Source organism: Balaenoptera physalus (genome assembly GCF_965194825.1).
Source record: "Balaenoptera physalus genome assembly, chromosome: 13".
Classification (NCBI taxonomy): Eukaryota; Metazoa; Chordata; class Mammalia; order Artiodactyla; family Balaenopteridae; genus Balaenoptera; species Balaenoptera physalus.
In genome coordinates this window covers 51715279-51738036 of record NC_138892.1, presented here as the reverse complement: position 1 = coordinate 51738036, position 22758 = coordinate 51715279, and the positions used below count along the sequence as shown (strand labels likewise).

The 22758-nt window shown below is 38.2% G+C and overlaps 1 protein-coding gene across 3 annotated transcripts in view; it reads left to right on the top strand.

Moving 5' to 3' along the window:
* The window catches only part of HMGA2 (high mobility group AT-hook 2), a 135574-nt gene that overhangs the window by 10671 nt on the left and 102145 nt on the right, over positions 1-22758 (top strand). For 2 of the 3 annotated variants that reach the window (XM_082422938.1, XM_082422937.1), the window contains exon 3: positions 2388-2438. In XM_082422938.1, the coding sequence (XP_082279064.1) occupies positions 2388-2438 (51 nt within the window). Of the gene's footprint in view, positions 1-2387; positions 18632-22758 lie in introns of those variants that run through there. The other variant, XM_082422936.1, reaches the window with a different exon arrangement.

Below are 22758 nucleotides of genomic sequence, written 5' to 3'. Positions count from 1 at the left end.
TTGGACTAACTTAAAGGAAAACTTCCCCTTTAAGAGTTCCATCTGGTTAGGAGTGAAAGAACATTTATTGAGCACCTCATTTATGGCAGCCACTTCACTCCTCACCGGAGGTGTTATCTCCATTTCACACCTGAAACCAAATTAAGGTTTTCAGGGACCTGCCCAAAGTCATAAAGCTAACATGGCAGAGCAGGGATTTGAATCTAAGCTTTCCAAAGTGGAGTCTCTGTTCCTTTTGAGATCTCCCTCTCTCCCTGAGATCACACTCAGAAAGAGGGTGTGATTCACTGGGCACTGCTGGCTTTCACTTAATTTAACTCATGCCCTTATGACCGAAAGTAAGACAGGACCACTAACCCTTGACAAGAAATGATTCCTTTGTGGAGCCATTCAAAGTAGTAACCCCTACTGCTATGATTCAGAGGGCCCAAATCTGACGCTTAGGTGGAGCTGAGCCAGTGACAATTTTCGTTACCTAAAATATCTCCTCATAGCAGCAAATGCATGTAACCTAAAGGGAGGTAGCGTTGTCAGGAGAGTGAGAGCCCTGGCTTTAGAGTCCAACAGAACTGGGTTCAAATCCCAGGCCTGCCATTTACCAGCTTTGTGTGCGACCTGAGTTATTCAGCTTGCCTTTCTAAGACTTAATTGCTTGTTTGCAAAGTAAGAGAAATAATAACAGCTACCTTACATGGACGGCTGTTGTAAAGATTAAAATAACACATGCGAATGACTTAGCCCGGTGCCTAGGGTATTTTAAATGCTCAATAAATGTGAACTAACATTATAATCGTACAAAGTTTGGGTTAATTCATGGAACCTGTTAGATAGGTCAGGAAGATATTTGGTGAGAAATCTTGTGACATAAAAATCTTATTTTGTCTATGTACCTGTGTATCTATCAGTCTATCACCTATCTCCATCTATTTTTACCAGATTGAAGGGAGAAAGGAGAGTCATGTGGCAGTGTAGACAGTTATAATAGGTAATTTTAGTATCGTTGTACCAAGTACTTGCTGCTAACCCAGGTAACAAAAGTAAAATGCAAAACGAGTTATCCTGGCTCAGGTTACCTGTATTTTTGTGTCTATATAGCCTTGAGATGATTCTCATACACAGAAGAGGATGTACTAGGTTTTCTTTACTCTGAAAATGAAAATTATAAACATGTTTTTTTTTTTTGGCTGTGTTGGGTCTTTGTTGCTGTGCGCAGGCTTTCTCTAGTTGCAGTGAGAGGGGGCTACTCTTTGTTGCAGTGTGTGGGCTTCTCATTGCAGTGGCTTCTCTTGTTGCAGAGCATGGGCTCTAGGCGCGTGGGCTTCAGTAGCTGTGGCACACGGGCTCAGTAGTTGTGGCGCACGGGCTTAGTTGCTCTGCGGCATGTGGGATCTTCTCAGACCAGGGATCAAACCCATGTCCCCTGCATTGGCAGGCGGATTCTCAACCACTGCACCACCAGGGAAGTCCCTATAAACGTGTATTTTTATAGAAAGTGTATGTGATATGTGTGTGTTGGTGTATTTGGGGATTGGAGTGGGGGTGATAAACACAGGGAAATTATAATATTAAAATTTGACTCAAAAGGGAAAAAAACAACTGTGATACCAGAAAAATCTTCTGTGAAGCAAAGCAATGAACAAACTGTTAAGGTAGTTAGAAATATATTCATGTCAGGTTTGTGTTGAGTGTGGAATTGTTAATTGTTAATAATATACATTGTTTATTAATTATTATTTTTTAGCATCCCTGGTTTCCATCTCAGAGAAAAACATTGATGATTTCTGCTAGCTTTTTTTTTTTCTCTCTCTGCTTTGAGTGAACTGATTGACAGGTGTTTGTTTGGGGCAAGGAATAGGAAATTAACTATGTAGAAGTGTGCTAATATTTGTTTTTTTGAGTTAGAAGCCTATATATTTTCACTCACATTTAGATTTGCTTTTGCCTAACAATGTGGGTAGAAGTGGTTTGTAAATTGTACAGTAATATATCAGTGTTAATTTTTGTAATTTTAGCTGTGATATGGAAAGAAAATTCATTTAAGAAACATTAATTTTCTAAAAGTCTACTTTACATAATTATGGATATGTGGGAATAATTTTTTTTAATTACAGATAGAAATAAGGGCAAAATGGCTTTTAAAAAGCATTTTCATGCATTTCAGAGATTACTCCAGGGGAGTCTATTAGGGTGAGGGTTGCATAGATCTCTCTTTGCATCATGCAATGAAAAATGGAGAAGACGAACCTTCAAGGAGAAAGAGATTGTTAAAGCAATCTTAATACCTCATCTGCAAACCAGAACATTCTTACTTGAAATGTGTCCCTTGGTGCAGCACTTATAAGAAATGTCAGGTAGGAAACGATATGACTTCCTTTTTCATTTTGCAGAAAGCAGAAGCCACTGGAGAAAAACGGCCAAGAGGCAGACCTAGGAAATGGGTGAGTAGTAAGATAAAATTTCTGTTCTTTTTTAGTACAGAAAAATTTCTGGTGTTTTTTTTTTTTAATAAATTACTTTTATTTTATCGATTACATGATTTTCTAACTTCTGGTTTGATGCATCTTTGAAAGGGTTAAGGCAAGCAGCATATTATCACCACCTCTTACCCTCAGGCTCCAGGAGTTTCCTCAAAACACTTTTCTTTCCTGGGAGTGTCTCCTTTTTCTATCTCTAATCAACATGAAAAGAGTCTCCACTCTTCCTTCAAAGGGGGTAACAATGAGATGACTTGTTCCCTGGGTTGAGTAACTAAGGTTAAAGGGTATTATGAAACATTGGAAGTTGATTACAAATGGTGATAAAATTCAGATGAAATGTGTATGAGATAACTTTTTAACTCTTTCTTGGCATTTCTTTTTGTTGTTGTTCCCAGGATGGTTTGGCCTTGGAAATATCTCATTTTCTAGCTGGTTTGTGTTTTCCTTTTCACGTTGCCTTTGTTAGGAAACCAGGTTTTACGCACTGGTTTTTCTTGCTTCCCTTAGTAGTGATTCTTACATACTGACGGTGGCTTCCATGCAGGTGTACCTGACCCTAAAGGCACACAGATCCTGTATCTTTCTGAGGCCAGAAATTCACTGATCACTGAAGAGCTTTGTTAATTTTACCACTTGAACCTTGTTCTTTATGCTGCTACATTACCATGTTCTTCTGGTCTGTCTTTCCCACTGACCGAGGAGAAAAGTCTTACAAACGAATAAAACCATTTCTCAAGAAAGATGAAGGCATCCTCTCTACCCTGGGTCATCTATGATGGGATCTTTGGCCTTGCTTTTCTCTCTTCCATGGTTCCATCTTCATGCTTCATCTTTTTCTGAAGTTCCTTTGCTGCTCTGCTGGATTGTATTTTCCTGCTAGTTTGCCATTCTTCTCTCCTCCAGAGTTCTGCATCCCTTTCTATTTATACTTTGGTATTGCCTTTCATTCAATTTATTCATCTTGTATTTTTTTCCCTCTGCTCAGCATGTGTTGGGATTAGATTTCTTAGCACAAGGAAATGGGGATGATCTTTAGATTAAAAACATCTCAGTGTTACAGTGTAACCTTAAAGTAAGAGCATTTTATTCAACCTTCTGGTCAATACATGAATTCTCTCCAAACTAACCCACCAGGTGGTGATCATCTAGACTCTGCTTGATTACCTTTAATGTTAGGAAACTCTCGTCCTCTTAAGGCTGCCTCTTCTCTCCTGGAAAGCTCTGAACGTTAGAAAACACTTCCATCTGACTCCCTGTAACTTTCGCTCACTGTTCCTAGGCCTCCCTCCTGGGAATACACAGAGTAATTGTTATTACTTTTACTTGTGATAGCTCTTCAGATATTTGAAGGCAATTAACATATACCCTTTGTTCTCTTTTCTGGTTTGAATATCTCTAAGCCTTTCAGCTTTTTCCCATAAAGGAACATTCTTCTTATTCTCCTCTGAGTATGCTTGTTTTTTTGTCTTTTGTAATATGTCACCCAGAACTAAGTATCATATTGCAGGTGTGGGCTCCATAACCAATGGGTTTCTTACCTCTCTTGTTAGACATATGGTTCCAGTTACCTATTACTGTTTCATCAACCACCCCAAAACTTAATAATGTAAAAAAAAAAAAAAAAAAAGAAAAGAAAAGAAAGCTCATGGATTCTTTGGGTCAGGAATATGGACAGGACACAACAGAAAGGCTTGTTTCTGCTTCAGGATGTCTAGGGCCTCAGCTGGGAGGACTCAAGCAGCTGGGGGTTACCTCTCATGCTTGGGGTAGAATTGGGAGGCGTCTTTACTCACAGGTCTGGTGCTTTTGCAGAATTGGCTTGAAGTCTGGGTGCATCTGGGGGTGTCCTCTGGAGCAGCCACACACATGGCCTTTCTAACGTGGCGGTCTCAGGGTGGGAAGTCAGCCTTCTGACATACACTCAGGGCTCCCAGAGAGGGTGTTTTCCCAAATGAGGAGAAAGCTGCAAGCAAGGCCTTTGCTGACCTAGTGTCAGAAGTCAAAAAGCGCTACTCCGTTACGCTCCAGTGAGCACAGTGTTGACTAAACTGGTATTGGCCACATTTCAAATATAGGTCTGCCATTTTCTAAGCATCAGAACTAAAAGGACATCGTATCCCATTGAACTCATCGATAAGAAAAACCTACATAAACTTTCTTATAGGCAACAGAATAGGAAATAGGTAAGTTCTTTGAAGTCGTGAGATTAATGTTGCTAAAATGAAATGAAACACATTGTAAGCAAATACAGTGTGATTTAACCAGCGCTCAGCTTCCATCAATTGTCCCCCAGCCCAGCTTTATTGAGATGTCATTGACATATAACCTTGTGTAAGTTTAAGGAATACAGCCTGTTGATTTGACTTGTGTATTGCAAAATGATTACCACAGTGGCATTAGTTAATAACTCCATCATCTCACATAATTACCATTTCTTTTTTTGTGGTGAGAACATCTAAGATCTATTCTCTTAGCAACTTTCAGGTATAGAATACTACATTGTAAACTATAATCACCATGCTAGATCCTCAGAACTTACCTTATTACTGGGAGTTTGCACCCTTTGACCAATATTTCCTCATTCCCTCCACCCACCCCAACTCCCCCCGCAGGCCCCTGGCAACCACCATTCTACTGTTTCTATAAATTTAGCATTTTTAGATTCCACATATTAAGTGATAGACAGTATTTGTCTTTGTCTGACTTATTTCACTTAGCATAATGTCCTCAAATTTCATCCATGCAAATGGCAGGACTTCTTTTTTTCTCTGGCTGAGTAATATTCCATTGTATATGTCCACCACATCTCCTTCAGGCACTCATCCGTACATGGACTCTTAAGTTCCATATCTTGCCTCTTAACTGGTCTTCCTACCTTTCACCTTTTCTACCTTTGGCTCTCCTGTGTTTGCCAGTTAACCTGCATAGGGTACAGTCACATCACTGCTCTTCCTAGAAACTTTCTATGGATCCACAGCTGGCCACTGAATTGATTACAACCTTCCCTAGCTCTTCGAAGTCCCCACAGTTTATACCCACCTCCCTTTATGCCTTTATTTTCCACCACTCATCCTCACACAGCCGATGTTTCAGCCAAGCTGGAATAAAATATGTAGTAGTTAAAGGATCGATATGTTTTTATTTTCTCAATGGATTCTTGCTCATTTGGGAGATATCTGGATTCCAGGCACCTGATCTTCATGCTGAATAAGAAGCCCACGTGAAGCACCCACCACAAAATCCCTTGCCTTTCCGGGAATAATTGGGCCATCTTCATTGACCCTCATGGTTTCTAGTTTTTACTGGCTGTGAGAATGGAAAATATTGTGTAGCTAATTGTTATAAGACCCCGATTTGTTCCCCAAAGAAGAGTTGTTCTACTTAGAAAAGGAAATAGAAGGAAATTGTGTATTTTTTTTCTAGACAGCGTGTTTCCTTTTTGCTTATATATATTCTGTTGGGTAGAGTGTGCAGCCAGTCACAGCAAGGCATTCAGTTCAAGCGCATTCTTTACTGGAAAGCTTGTACTAAAGAAATAAATTATTGCATTTTCCATAGGAAATGAGCCTTGTACTTTACAGTAAGTTCAATTCTTTCCAACAGTGTCATTCACTGATTTCCTTATATTAGAGATATATTTTTGAACTGACAGGATTTACTAGGTACAGGGCCTAAAAGCCAAACTGGTCCCCTTTTATTCTTCTGGGTTGTTTTGTTTTAAAGTTCTTTTGCTTTTAAAAAGAAGTCTTGTACATTTTATGGTGTCATGTAACAAGGCTGGAAGAAGATATCTACATTGTAACCCTCTCATGGGATGTGACTGGGATCAATACTTGGTAGGTTACTCCAAAGTTGATTAACCAAAACTATGTGGATATAGGAAAGAAGTTTGTGCCAGTCTTGCTTCTGCAGGGGATGGAGTGTTGACTAATCCAGTGAGGACATTGACTAGATTTTGATTAAGAGCACTTCTCTTATTTACTTTATTCCCCTTTGTTTGTTTGTTTTTTTTCTGAGTTTGAATCAGATTTCAGATCTATTATTTTGATGAGCTGCTTTGGACTTTCACATTTTTTTGGTCTGGAGGAGGTGAGAGGTCAAGGAAGGAGAGAGAAGTGGGACCTAACTTTTCTACTGGTCTTAGAGTCGGGAGCTCAGGATCTGGATTCAGGTGGCTTGGGTTCAAATTCTGGCCCATCACTTGACTAACCAGAATCTTCAGCAAATTACATGACCTTTTTAAAAGCACTTTTAAAAATTATTTTAACTGGGTATAGTTGATGTACAATATTATATAAGTTTTAGGTGTATAACATAATGATTCACAATTTTTAAAGGTTATACTCCATTTATAGTTATTATAAGATATTGGCTATATTCCCTATGTTGTACTATCTATCCTTGTAGCTTATTTATTTTATTCATAGTAGTTTGTACCTCTGAATCCCCTACCCCTATCTTGCCCCTCCCCCCTTCCCTCTCCCCACTGGTAACCACTATTTTGTTCTCTATATCTGTGAGTCTATTTCTTTTTTGTTATATTCACTAGTTTTATTTTTTAGATTCCACATATAAGTGATATCATAACAGTATTTGTCTTTCTTTATTTCACTTAGCACAATACCCTCTAAAACTTCATTCATTTTTATGGCTGAGTGATGTTCCATTGTGTATATATAGGGGTGTGTGTGTGTGTGTGTGTATGTGTGTGTGTGTGTGTATACACCACATCTTCTTAATCCATTCATCTGTTGATGGGCACCTAGGTTGCTTCTATATCTTGGCTATAATAAATAATGCTGCTATGAACATTGGGGTGCATGTATCTTTCTGAATTAGTGTTTTCATTTTTTTTTTTGGATAAATACCCAGGAGTGGAATTGCTGGGTCATATGGTAGTAATGTTTTCAGTTTTAAAGGTCCAATTTCCTCCTCTTTAAGAAGGTGGTAAGAGTGGTACATTTCTAATAGCATCGTGTGAGGATTAAATAAGGCAATGATGCAAAGGGCTTAATAGAAGGCCTGGCACATAGTAAGTGCTCAATAAATGTTTAACATTATTGTTAATTCCACTGTACACTTTCATGTAGATATCACTGACAGCCTAAACCCTAATAGCTTATAGCTGTAGCTACACATGGAGTGAGGTGACAGTTGTGCATCAAACTCACCGAGTACCCTTGGCGGTATCATTATATCTTCACTGTATCTATGCTGAATATCATCAAGTTTAAGACTTGCTTATAAATAATACTAAGGTACATTTTAAATCTATTTGTAGTTAAGGAAAATTATTTATTTATGGCTGCGCTGCGCGGATCGAACCCGTGCCCCCTACAGTGGAAGCGTGGAGTCTTAACCACTGGACCTTCAGGGAAGTCCCCAAGGAAGATAATTTAAATTGCAACTTATAAGCTTTCTAACTGTAGAGGTTCGATGCCATGTGTTGTTCATCAATTTGGAAAGTAGTATTTCTGTTGTATGCCTCAATAGGCACATGCAGAGATGTTCTGCCTCTTAGAACCTATATAGATTTCAGTTAGTCAGTCCTTCTGCCAGTTGAAACTAGGCATTTCATATTTATTTGCATTTCTCGATTTTGGCTTTAGAAAGGAGCCCATCACGTAACTGATTTAGCGATGGAAAATATTTGGAAAAAGTTTTAGAGAGTAGAGCTAAGGCTCAAGAAAATACAGTGCAGTAATAACAATGTTAACCTTGTGTATGAAATGCTCCATCCAGATGTTGCTTAGTGAAGCAGCCAGTGCTTCTGGAGGAAAAGAAGGAAGGACAAAATAATGAAGAATAAATCAGTGGGAACCAGAGATGTTTTTAGGTGTTTTGTTTTCAGAATATCTTTATGAGAAAGGAAATTAACAACAGAAGGGAAATACTCCCCAGTATGAATTAATGGTTTGTAAAGAAAAAAAAAGAAATCATTCTGGAGATACTGAAATTGACCTAGAAATTGACCCAAGGACTAGATGCTGAAGCTTAACTTCAATTGGTCACTAGAAAGTTACTAACAAACCCCAGCTGTTTTCTCGGGTTGCTGATTCTCTTTATTTGGTAATGGGGTGTGTGCGGTATGTTGATTTAAAAATATGCATTTCTATTCCATATCTTTTGGGGGACAGTTCCTTTATTAAAGAACTTGTGATACACAGGAAAGTGATGTAATTTCATTTGTTAGTCAAACATTCTAGATAGGCAACAAGAGCTTTTTGTTTTTCTAAGTTTGTAGAAATCTAGAAACTTATGTGATGATTTTAAAATCAAGTAGGAGAAACTAAATCGGAATAAAACCTGTTACAACTAGACTGGTTGAAACTCTTTGGATTTCTTCTAAAGATCTCAAGTATTAATGTATTGAGGAACCTGGAAATCTAATGTTGAAGTTAAAACATTAGGTTTTCATTTCCATTACTTTTCCCCTCCAGATGTTTGTTACTTTTTTTTTTAACTTTTAGCCATTTGTAATTTAACACTTGCTTTGTTTAAACTGAAAATATTTCTTTGATGTTTAGAGAGGAATATCCAATAATGCATATTGCAGATAATTGTAACTTTTTACTGGAGTCAGAGGGAAAGAAATGACTTTGATAGAATATCAAAAACTGTCTACTAATGGAGTGTGTGAAGACAAAACCATTTTCCCTTAGAAACTTGGAAAAACAACATGCTTTAAAAACCGGGAGATGCTTCCTCTGAAGCACATGAGCTTTTGACATATGCTTAATAATTAAAATATAAATTTTCTGATGCTTATAATGTGTTCAATATCGGTAAGCTATATTTTCTGAAACTATCTCCTTTGCAATATTTTGTGATAAAAATGGAGTTTTTTGCAAACCCTAATAGAACTCTGTGGGGAAAAGTGACTTAAGTTGATTTTCTTTTTTAATAGCTCACTGCAAAATTCCCTAACATGCTTATATAAAATTGCAAAATTAAATATGAAAACACTAATAAATATATCATACTCAGAAGGCAAGAATTGGATTTGATCATTAGCATTTTGATTTAGTCTCTTTATTTTGCTTGTTTCAGTATTGAAGTCCTGTTCTTAATTATTCAGTTAATGATGTCTTTAACAAAGAGACTGATAACCAGCTCTACTTGGTCATCCAGTTCAGTTTGGTATTACCAGCTGCTACCAGATCCTGACCATTCAGGATTATTCAGACATCGACCTTGGGGTCCACTGCTCAAGTGATGCTAGCACAATACCACAATAGCCAGGTGGTCTTATTAAACTATAATCAAGGAAGAATATGTTTTTCTCCCACTTGTGGTTGAGTGGCAGATTATAGACAGGAGGCAGTTCAAATAAATGTCCTGTTTCTCGACCCAAATAATCAAATCAGTAAAATCCTGGCCAAGACAGTTATCTCAGTTTCACTCTAATTAAATGACAAGTACTATGAAATTCTGTGACCATTTTATATGACAGTAAATGTATTTAAGACTTTATCCATACTACCATACACATATTTACCTATGTTCCCCCAAATCTGAGTATTTATGGCTGGCAGTAAATATTTCTAAAACACTGGAAACCCTCATGTCACAGATAAATAAAACTAATATGCCGTATATATAGATATATATACGTTTTTAACTAGGTAAGATAGGTAAAACTATTACTCCATATTTCAAGAGAACATTTTTGTTCTGTTTTTAAGAGTGGAATCTGTTTTTATTTTAAGATTTTTTTTTTTAACCAAGGAATTCTTGATTCTAAACTCTTCCATATTTAACACAGATATTTCACTATTTTTTGGCAAAATTTCAATCCAGCGGGATTTAATCAAGCCTACCGTTTCTTCTCTGGACCGCGATAAAGACTGTTTTGATGAGCTATGTACCTTTGGGCAGGTCGCTCAGTGTGCCCACACTTTTTCTCCTGATAGGAACATTCTATCTATAACTAATGACTGTCAAGCATTTCGCGTTGTAAAATACAAAAACCTTTATTGCTACCACCAGCTCTATTGTCCAGGGACTGATTGTTGAGTTTGTAAAGGATCCAGCCTCCTGTCTCCTTTTTTGTGTTGTTTTCCCTTCTCCCCCCTGCTGCCTGCCCTTTGGCCATTTCACTGCTCATTAGCGCCTCTGCCAGATGGGGGGGCAGGCCCAGGAACAGGGGTCAACTCTGGTAAAAGGCTTGGTGGGAAGGAGGCTGAGAGTAATGGCACACATAAGGTTTTCAGATTATCTGTCAATCTGATACATCCAAGCCACCCCCAAACCCTGTCCTTAGGGGTAAGTTCAGTGCAGCCATGACACTGAAATTTGTTTTTTAATTCCTTATTTATTCATTCTTATAATCAATGTGATTTTAGAAGTAAGACATCTTTTTCAGGATGCTATAGGAAGCAAAGTCTCTTTTTTATATTTCCTTAGTATTAAGGAGTGACTGCAGATCAAGCTTGGTTTAGCAAGGCTTTGCCCTTGTTCAAAGCCAGAAGAATTGCACTGTATTCTCTTCCGTTAGACTCAGGTTGGGGAATGACAGTTCTTTAAATTCTGGCAAATGGAGATTGCCTTATGAAGCGGAAAGTGCCCTGTTGGGGTGTTAAAAGATCATAAAGCTCACCCTAGTTGTATGACCAAGGGAAGCCATGTCATCACTTTGTGCTGTGGTTTCAATGCATTAATCCAGAAAAGGCACTTCGAGTGTCTCTTTGAACATAATATTGTGCAGAAGGCTCAGCATGTACGGTGGACACTGTGGATATAGAAGAAACTTAAGCACTTTGGTTCACTTGTTTGTTTGCTTGTCTCTTGCTTGGCTGGACCATTTAAACCCTAGGGCTCCAATTCCGAGACACTTTGATTCTGTGATTTTCCATTTGTCTAAACATTTTGCTAAAGTCTTCTGGCAATATTTTGGATCAGGCCCTGTGCTAGGTCCTGGGAATGTAGAGGCCAACAAAATAGGTGGAGGCTGCCTTTGAGGTGCTCACAACCAAACAGGAAACCTGATGCCAGCCTGTTAGATTAACTACTCTGTGCTTCAGATGTTGTGAGGGTAAATTAAATTCCAGTTCAAGTATTTTGAGCTCTTTAGAATTTGAGTCCTTCTACAGAAGTGATTATGTTGCTTTCCCAATCCTAATAACTCTCTTTATTATTATTTGAGTTTAGCTATACATATAATTTATGAATTAGTTGTACTAGTGGGCTTAGAGTTATATCCTCTCATTATCACCATAGCCGATATCCAGGCTAATATCAGATATATACATATTTGATGTATCAAAATAGTTCAATTTTATCCAGTTAAGATAGACTTAAAAAGATAGGTATTAAATTATTAGATACAGGCTCCAAAAAGAGGAGGAGAAACGGAATCAGAACGCCGAGGATAATTCTCTTGAGCCACCATATCAGCATATGTTGATCTTGTTTTTTCTCTTTGTTCATGCTATGTGTGTCAAATAATTTAAAAATCACTAGGTGTTAAAGCAACTAGATTGTATACTTTAATGTTTCTGAATCGTGCTACCATTTGTATTTAAAAATTAGGTCTGTGAGTTTAGAGAGCACATTGCATTTATCTTTTTTACCCTCAGCACCTAGGATATAGGAAGGAATTCAGCAAAGTGATTAAGAGCTCAGACTGCCTGGGTTCCCTTATCAGCTTATCAAGGCAAGTTGCTCGTTGTTACCAGCCCAGTCTCCCTGTGTGTAAAACAAAGGGTAATAATAGTTCTCATCTCATAGGATTATTTTGTAAGAATTAAATGAGAAGCCATCAAAAATTTTTATTCATCGAGAGGCAAGCACTCAATAGATCATCGTCATTGATGTTAGTATAGTTTCAGGCCCGTAGCTGGACTTAATAAATGTTTGGTGAATAGAATGACAGTATTTCATTAGTGTGTATAAAGCATGGCCTTTCAGTTTTTGTTTCCGGTAGTGAATGTGGATTTGAATTGCATTCTTTGGCTTTTTTTTTTTTAATTGGATGATAGGAACATTCTATTTGTATTTTCAAAGAGGCCACACAAGGGTTAAAAGTACAACCTGTAGGCATCAAAGCAGTGTTTATAATAATTTTGAATTCCAGCCTATGCCTTTCCACTTAAGAAGTATGCTGTGAGCCACTATCACCCAGGCCCAATGCAGACTTTGAATGCCTTGCCCTATGTTAATGTTTCCATTCCCTCACTCCTGGAAATAGCATTCTGCTTTCCAAAATAGACTCTAGTGCTGTACCTTAGAAGAATTTTTGTCACAGCTTTGGATCATCAGAAACACAGAAGAGCGCTTTGTTGGCAAAACGTCACAGGATAATTTTCAAAGGTAGTTTCTCATTTTTTTGTATAAAAACTCATTTTAACTGCCTGTCTCCCATTTCCTTTGGTCCTAATTTTTGGTACTAACATGCAAATAAAGACAGAGGAAAATCCGTTAATAACTCTTTGTTTCTTTGACTTCTTTCAAGGATATTTTGAAGCACTTAAAGTGACACATAAAGCCGTGGGGTTTATAGCTAGGGACTCATTGGGGGAAAATCTAATACCCTAGGTTTACGTCATTATAGGGATAAGGACTTCACGGTCGGAATAACATAGGTAGCAGTGTCACATAACTTAGAAGTTTAAACACTAACATTACCAATAAAGGAAGTGCAGGTCGGCCAAGTTTCCAGACAATTCAGATATTTTCAGTCTTGAGGGAGCACCTTATTACAGGAAGCACCAAAGCCCAGGGAGGTGTGGAGGAACAGGGAATCATAAGATCATAGCTGATAATGTTCTATAAAATACCATTTGTTTTGCAGTCTTTGCTCATTCCCTGTTCCAAATGATTCTAATGTCAGAGAAGACATCCATCACCCAGTTTGTGTCAGAAGCTGATCCCGGAGTCTAATTTCCTAATTACAGAATCTCAGTTTCAGCATTTTCTTTCCTGTCATTATTCTCTCACACAACCCAAAAGTTCTTTAAATTCCCTAATGGATTTTGATGAGGGATTTGCAGGCCTGGGCCCCCCTCTCAGTTGGTAGATCTGGGGTGGAGCTGGAAAGTATGAACATGACCATCTCGGTGGTCTCCGATCCTCTTGAGAGACTGACATTTGGTGAGTAGTACTGTTCATGCCACTGAACTGTCCATCCTATTACATTTTCATTCTCCTGCGCTCTTACTCAATTTTACATTTCTTTTCTGGGAATAAGTAATGTTTGATTTTTTACAGCCTTGGTTCTCCTTTCTTAACTTTGGCATGTATATTTCCCACATGTATTGGATGAAGATGAACTCATTCCCAATCCTTATTCTCTTCCTTATAATTCTTTTCAGAGCAATGGTATAGAGGTTACTGACGTTCCGTTTAGATTTGCCATGTAGAGTGCTCATTTCCAGCCTATCAAACCAAAACAATGGCGTGTTAAACCTGTGTTTTTATTTCGTCATGCTCCTCCTCCAGTGGTGACCTACTTCTTTTGTGGACATTAAAATCGATCAGTGAATCAGCCAGGCTTAGGGTTTTGTGCATTGCTTTGCATGCCGTTTAGACAACTGATGAGCTACACAAAATTGTTTAAACTCTGTAATTTTATAAACAATAAAATGGTGACTTTGTCTAATACGTAATCTTAATCTGCTTTGCTGTTAAATCACTGATCTCAGTGGAGATCAATTGGGACCCTTTTTAGTAGTTATAGGAAGAAATTTTCTCTATTTTCTTACTTGCATTGTAGAAAACTTCTTAGGGTTTCCTTAGTATTCACAGGGAACTAATTCATGTCATACTCATTGGCACCATATGGTTTCCTGCTGTGGTAAAGCGAGTGGGCTTACGTACATTATAGGATTAATAGGATACATGCATCCTGTTAATACATAGATTGTATAGTGTGAGAGGGTTTGGCTGTACATGGTCACGGTATGAAGAATTCCCTTGTGACTGACATTTTTTTTTTTGCTAAAAAAAGTTTTCTGCCCGAGATTATTAAAATGTGGTATGTATTCAGCACTACTATTTGCTGTTGGTTTTTTTTTTTTTTTTAAGATTTTTTGATGTGGACCTTTTCTTTTCTTTTCTTTTTTTTAGCAATGCAGTTGGAAATTTAATTTTTTTAGATATTATTTCCAATATCACCAAAAATGAAATACTTGTGTATAAATTTAACAAAATATATACAAGATCTGTACATATGTTGAAAACTACAAAACACCAATGAAAGAAATCAAAGACGACCTAAATAAATACAGATATACATATTTACTGATTGGAAGATTCAATATTCTTAATGTGTCAATTCCTATCAAATAGATTTTTTTTTAATTTTTATTTTTATTTATTTATTTTTTTAACTACTTTATTGGAGTATAATTGTTTTACAGTAGTGTGTTAGTTTCTGCTTTATAACAAAGTGAATCAGCTATACATATACATATAGCCCCATATCTCCTCCCTCTTGCGTCTCCCTCCCATCCTCCCTATCCCACCCCTCTAGGTGGTTACAAAGCACCGAGCTGATCTCCCTGTGCTATGTGGCTGCTTCCCACTAGCTATCTGTTTTACATTTGGTAGTGTATATATGTCCATGCCACTCTCTCACTTCGTCCCAGCTTACCCTTCCCTGTGTCCTCAGGTCCATTCTCTACATGTCTGCGTCTTTATTCCTGTCCTGCCCCTAGGTTCTTCAGAACCTTTTTTTTTTTTTTAGATTCCATATATATGTGTTAGCATACGGTATTTGTTTTTCTCTTTCTGACTTACTTGACTCTGTATGACAGACTCTAGGTCCATCCACCTCACTGCAAATAACTCAATTTTGTTTCTTTTTATGGCTGAGTAATATTCCATTGTATATATGTACCACATCTTCTTTATCCATTCATCTGTTGATGGACACTTAGGTTGCTTCCATGTCCTGGCTATTGTAAATAGAGCTGCAATGAACATTCTGGTACATGACTCTTTTTGAATTATGGTTTTCTCAGGGTATATGCCCAGTAGTGGGATTGCTGGGTCATATGGTAGTTCTATTTTTAGTTTTTTAAGGACCCTCCATACTGTTCTCCATAGTGACTGTATCAATTTACATTCCCACCAACAGTGCAAGAGGGTTCCCTTTTCTCCACACCATCTCTAGCATCTATTGTTTGTAGATTTTTTGATGATGGCCATTCTGACTGGTGTGAGGTAATACCTCATTGTAGTTTTGATTTGCATTTCTCTAATGATTAGTGATGTTGAGCGTCCTTTCATGTGTTTGTTTGCAGTCTGTATATCTTCTTTGGAAAAATATTTATTGGATCATTTTTTAAAGTCTTTCTTGAATTTGTTACAATATTGCTTCTGTTGTATGGTTTGGTTTTTTGGCCCCGAGGCATGTGGGATCTCAGCTCCCTGACTAGGGATTGAACCCACACCCCCTGCATTGGAAGGCAAAGTCTTAACCACTGGACCGGCCAGGGAAGTCCCTGCGGTTGTTTTAAGTAATATGTTATGATAAGATTTTAGACCCCCATGTGAGAAGCTGACATTTTATATCCATAAGGCAAACACAGCTTTTTGAATCTGTGTGAAAATTTAGGTGTCTCTATTTTGTGGTTTTATCTTTTTAGGAATTTTTTGAGTCCAAGAAAATGTTTAGACTGATTTACTTACAGTCTTGAAAGTCTCTTTGGGAGCAAATTTTTATGTATGTGAAAAAGCCATCTAGAAAGGAGGTTTCATGAGTACCCTTGGTAATGGTGCAAGTTTAATCACCCTGCCTGTGACAGGAGGGTCTTAAGACATTCAACCTAAATTTCTCCTTATACGGTTTTCAGTTCATTTCCTCTTGTCTTGTTCTTAATGGTGATAGAGAACATCTGGTATGTCCCTTTTCAAAATAAACCTTCCTACTTGGGGTAGCAGAAAGTATACACATGTTGGGTCCTAGCAGATCTGGGTTTGACTCTGGGCCTTATCACTTACTAATCTTAGGCCATTGTTACCTCTCTGAGCCTAAATTTCTTCTTTTGTAAAATGAGGCTGATAATCTTTCCCTTGCAGTTTTAACTAATGTGTCCCGTTCCCGGTAAAGGCTCAAAGTATGGGATCTTGTATCATTATTGTTAAAACCTGTGAAAATTTATTGTCAGCTTTTCATTTTTGCATAATAACATTCCCAGATCTTTCTGACTAGGTTCTTTTTTTTCCAACCCACTAATCATGGTTCTAAACGAGACTTACCATGGTATGGTAGATGGAACACTAGGTTTGCGATGAAAGGCCTCTCTGACTTGTTTTCTGACTTAATGAATTTCTAGCGATATGACCTTGGACAAGTCACTTACATCCTTGAGCCTGTTTGCTCATAGGTAAGATGGGGATAATAATTTTCATATCTTCTGTACCTTCCTCTCTGGGTTGGACTGAGGATAACATAAAGAAGTAATTTATAAGTCACAAAGCACCACACAATCTTAAAGTGATAATAGTAAGGGTAATCAGCAATTAAAATTTAATACTTTACAATAGGGTGAATGAAATTGGTCTTGTTATTTATGTAACTTTAAAAAGGTAGGTCGCCCTCCTCAGCCTCACCCTTATCCTACATAGCAGTTACAGGGCATTTACTCTTTTTCCATTTCCACTTTCATCAGCTCTTATGGTTGGAAGGCTAAAACTGACAACTTTCAGATGTATGACAGACACAGATTAAAACAGTTCCAGCATTACAGGGATTGAGTTTGTGTTCAGAGAGGCTGAATCAATAAGCAGAGTTAGGTGAGTAAAGAGAGGGCCAAGTGGTCTAAGTGGGAATAAAGAGGTGATGTGACCCAGGAGGGGTAAATTTGCAGCAGAGCTCTCTCCAGTGATGGACATTAAAGGAGAGGGTTGTTAGACTTAAGATAGTCACTGCCAAGTTCCAAACAGAAGAATGGCATGGTCAAACACATCTGAATAGGAAGAGAACTTTGACTGGGATTTTGGGGATTGCTTAGAGTGGAAGTGACCTTGGAGAGTACAGCGATCCCAGACAGTAGAGGACATAGCAATGTTGAAATGAAGGTTTACATGTTCTGTTAGTTTTTTAAATCTCTTGAATCTACAGTTAGGGTTTGTAGACACAAGAAGCCTTCCCCCATATTTGGATTCATCTTTTTGTTTGGTTGCCTCAATTTAGTTTGGTTTCAAGTTTAATTATGGGGCTGAAAGTACTTAAGTTTGGGTAGTAGAGAGTGGAATTTGGTTAAATATCCTGTTGATTTCTTTACATGTTTCTATATTCTAATAAAACTAGCCATAGTGATCCAGCTGTCCATTTAGGATTTGTGGACGCTGCTCTCCTGGAGCCCTTTCCTCCATGGCTGTCTGTGACCTTAGCCATTGAATCATGTAATCGTTTTTGGCCTCCAAAGTCAGTGCTTCTGACTAGGCAGAGTGGTGGTGTGATGTCATGTCTGGGGCATGAGCCTGTACCCTCACCACACTTGGGTTCCACCCTTCCTGGTCTCGGCAGCTCAATACACAGTGCTTGGCGCATCTTGAGCGCTCAATAAATTTAGTTACTTTTCCTGTCTCTCTCTGGATCTCAAATAGGAGTATCCAAATTTGAGAACACCACCATAGCATTCGACTCTCCATTTAAAATCCATAAGAGAAAGCTGAGGCAGATGTGTGGGAATGTAGTTCCAGACCCTTTCGTTAGTCTAGGAAAGATGATTGCCCTGGTTTACAGCGAGGCTTCCCGTGTTCGTGAATCATAAAAAGACCTCCTCCAGGTTAACCTAATGCAAAATTGATAAGCTATGCATAATATCGTGACATCTGAAAGTATTCGGTATGAAAAATTGCTGATGGGGGTACAGATTTTGAGATACTTGGTGTTCTACCAACATTGTCAGGATTTTATTGACCTCCCTCTGCCCCCCAACAAAAGGTCAGAAGGAACGCCCTCCACATTGTTTCCAAATTTCTAAATAGGAAAAACATCAAACTAGAAAGGGAGATTTTGATAGCCTTACACATTTATATATTTTTTTTAAATAAAAAATCTTTCTTGTGCTTTCTCTGATAGAGAGAAAAATTAGACCCCTTTTCGTCTTCTTTCCTCCTTGACCTCAAACTCCAGAAAATATATCCTTATTTTCCTTTTTAATTTAATTTTTAATTTCAGATTCACATGCACTTATAAGAAATTCTACATAAAATCCCTTTCACGCTTTGCCCAGTTTCTCCTAAGTGGTGGCATTTTGTGAAACTGCAGTACAGTATCTCAACTAGGATATTGTATGAGTACAGTCCACCCATCATATTCAGATTTCGCCACTTGTATGTGTACACATTTGTGTGTGTATGTGTGTATTTTAGGCTCTGTACAATTTTACCACCTGTGTAGATTCATGTATCCACCACCAGAGGTATTGTTTCTGAAGACTGTAGGTTGCTTGAGAGTTGTCAGCACATCCCGTGATGACAGACATTAAGATGTGTCTTCTCTTCTAAATACACAGGGACTCTGTGTGGCTGTAGGGAGGTGGAGAGTGGAAATCTGGCCCGTGGTTCCTGTCTGTGGCTGTGCAGTCACTCTTTCACGTTCCCTCGTTAGAAAGGGCTGGCTGGCCCAGGCAGCATCGTAGGTGGGCTAGGCACACAGCTAACTACTTGCCTGGAGGAGCTTATGCTTTTATACTGTGTTAAGAGTTCTGCCAGTTTCAGAGGCCAGGAAGCAAAGAGTTGGCCTAGGAGTGTAACACACCTGCTTTTCCCGAGGCCGCATGCAACAGGCTGATTTGAGTACCTGTTTGCCCTCTTGGGATGTACTGAAACATGTCTCCAGAGACCCGAGGTTGTGGATAAATGCTTTTCTCCCAGCCTAGAAATCTGTGGGGGGAACTGTCCTGTTAATTGTACTTTGACTATCTGGCTCAGACTCTAGAATGAACTATAGTAGAATCCTGTTATCTTGAGACCTTTAGGAATATCCACATTTGAGAATGCCACAATAGCATTACATTCCCTAATTTTAAAAAAGATTGCAACCATCAGTCACACACACACACACAGACACACACACAGAGCAAAGCTATACTGAGATGCAAACACTAGGCAGATGGCCAGTCTGCCTCACCAGCTAAGTATCCTGTACTCCAGTCTGAGAAAAAACTGGATTTGCAGATAGCTCCAACTGTGAATATTAAAACTGAGAATGACAAAGGCCTGTCGTGTTCTACTAGTCACTCCCGGAATCTGAGTGTTTGATCAAGATGACCAAAATTTATGATTATGATGATGGCGGTGATGATGATGATGTTTGGGCATGATAACCAATGAGCAAAAAGCTGTAAACTTGATCACTGTGGCAACCATTTGGAGGATAAGTTTACTATATTTGTTGCCACTGTCCTATTGGATCCTAAACCCCAACTATGTCACAGCATATAAAGTGCTTCTTTTCCTCTTTGTATGAACACTTTTCCTATTGGCAAAATAAAATTACAAAATCATGATTTGCAAGTGACATCCTTTGTTTTTGGTGGTAACAATGATCTTATCTAAACAGAAGCTTACTTTTGAATCATTTTGAAAATCTTGAAAGGGCAGAAAAAACTATATATCAAAAGAAAGCATTATAAAAGAATGTCAGGTCAGGCTGCTGTTACTTCCACAGCAAACTCTGGGCCTGACTTGATCCAAATAAATGTGGTCAAATTGCTGGTGTGACCATGGAAGTGGCAAATGGGAGCCTGTGTGTCCTGTTGTCTGTCACTGAGCCCTTTTCGAAGCAATGCCAGAAGAGTGATTTCTGTAAGTATGAAAATGTTCGTCTGTTTGGTGCTTGACCTGCCCGTCAGTAACCCTAGACTTGGTTTAGAGATTAAGTAGTTGAATTTTCTCGTATTCTGCAGGTGACAAAATGAAAGCTGAGAACAGTTAAGTGTCCAGCTCAGGGTCAGACAACCTCATTAGCTGGGACAAGAATCAGGTTTCCTGACTCCTGGTCCATTGCTTTTTCATTGTAGGGAGGCGCTTCCTGTCACCCCACCATTCTTTTCTTGGTTTTCCATTTGTAATGCTGACGGTTCTTCTGACGCACCTCTTCCTTCAGGTCCTGTATTCGTTTCCTAGGGCTGCCGTAACAAAGTACCATGAACTTGGGTGCCTTAACACAACACCAATTTATTCTGTAACTGTTCTGGAAACCAAAAGTTTAAAATCAGGGTGTCAGTAGAGCCATGCTGTCTCTGAAGGCTCTAGGGGTGAGTCTTCCATGCCTTTTCCTTGGCTTCTGGTGTGGCTGGTAACCCTGGATGTTCCTTGGCTTTTAGCTGCGTGGCTGCAATCTCTCCTTCTGTTGTCAGGTGATATTCTTACTGTGTGTCCGCATGTCTCTTCTCCTCTTAGAAGGACACCAGTCATGTTTGATTAGGGCCCACCCTAACGACCTCAGCTTAACCTGATCACATCTGCAAGGACCCTATTTCCAAATAAGGTCACATTCATAGGTGCACAAGGGGTTAGGGCTCCAACATCTTCGGGGGGGAACACAGTTCGTAACAGATCTCGTTAGCTTCCAAATCATATTTAGAACCAGGCAGGTATTTGTAACACCCACTGAGAACTTGCAGTGAGTTTCATTAAGTGTAAAGCATCATATCCAACATTTGTAGTTTGTTACAGTAACACACTGAAAAAATTTATAGACTGTTTTGGGTGTGATTTTTGGATTAATTCCCTGTTTTGAAACCATTTGTTGGGTCCTGTTTATTTAAAAGAGGGAATGAATAGACCTGAAAACACCTAATTTTCATTTGCCTTTTAGCCTGGAAGCCAGTAAAAATTTCTTTTAGAGAACTGAAAACTATGTGGCAGAACATTAGCGCTATATTTGTGTATTATTTCGATCTTATCTTCAGTTATTAGATGCTTATTTGCATGTGCTAAAGCCTCCAGCTAAGATAAAAAATCAAAATTAAAAAAAATTGTTTTGTGGTAGTAAAGTCTAGAACAAAATGTTTGCTGGATAATATTTCATGGTGTGTGTACAATTTTTAAGTAAAAATTAAAAAGAAAGAAATCCTACACGCAGTCAGCACCCTCAACTGTATGCATTCCCCTAAACTTTCCTAGTGGAATACAGTCATCTGTGTTCCTAAACATTCTTCCTGACCTCATTCTCTTTAGCATTATTTGATCAGTTGGGGAGGAAATGTCCATATAACCATAACTTGTACCTTTTTAAAAAAATATTTTTTAAATCAAGTAATGGGAGTGGATGCCGTGTCTTTTATTAACTTTTATATATGTGATTCTAAATCTCCCTTTAAATTAATATCTTTTAGCTTCAAATCTACTTCTTCCCATAAGGCTAGTCCCCATTTCCTATAATCTTACAGACCTAGGAGAACGTTTTCCCTTCTGTCGTTTTGATAATTATGTCTTCTGTGCTCATTGGTGACCTGTTAACTGACATGAATACCATGGGCTTGGAAAACAGCCTCAAATTTCCATATATTAGAACTGTGAGAATTTTCTATAATAGTGCTTTAGCAATAATGGTGGAGGTGCAGGCATTTCCTGAGGATTAATGACCAGCTGGGAGGAACCAGTGGCCCTTGGCTCTGCCTCCCAGCCAGCCATTAATTCCAAGGAAATGTCTTTTGCTGAGGTCGTTATTGCTATTACAAGCTTAAAATGGAAAAACATGATAGGCGTATGAGTTATTTTTATGGGTTGATGCAGTTTCCAATGGTATGTACTAATTTGAGAAAATGAATGTGTATACATACAATAGTAGGTCAGATTGTTGGAATCATCTCTCAGTATTCCATATGTTTTATAATTGACTTTACAGTTCCCTACCTTTCCCACTCAAAAAAAAAAAAAAATTGATTCAGTAATTTCTACATTGGTTCAAGGCTTAAAAGTGTATTCACTGACATATTTAGAAACACCAGTTTCTGTTATCAACTTCAAACAATATTCAGGTTTCACATATGGGCTGAAAGGAAAAAAGTTTATTCTCCATTTTTGTGATAATACTTCTTTTAGAATAAAACACTGCAAGAAAAGTTTTTAAACCATGTAATAATTTACTGTGCTTCTTTGAGTTTTGTCTGTCATTTGTATAAGAGGCAGCCTTATATTTACACTTTTACATAGTGGAATCTACGAGAGAGCAATGCACACTTAGTTTTTCAGGATTGCATGTTTTTTTAATGTATATTAAATACTGCAATTATGGGAAAACCTTTAACACAAAACACACACGAAAAACTCTTAAAAATGAAGCCAAAGTGTCAAAGTGTCGCTCACCATGCTCCTT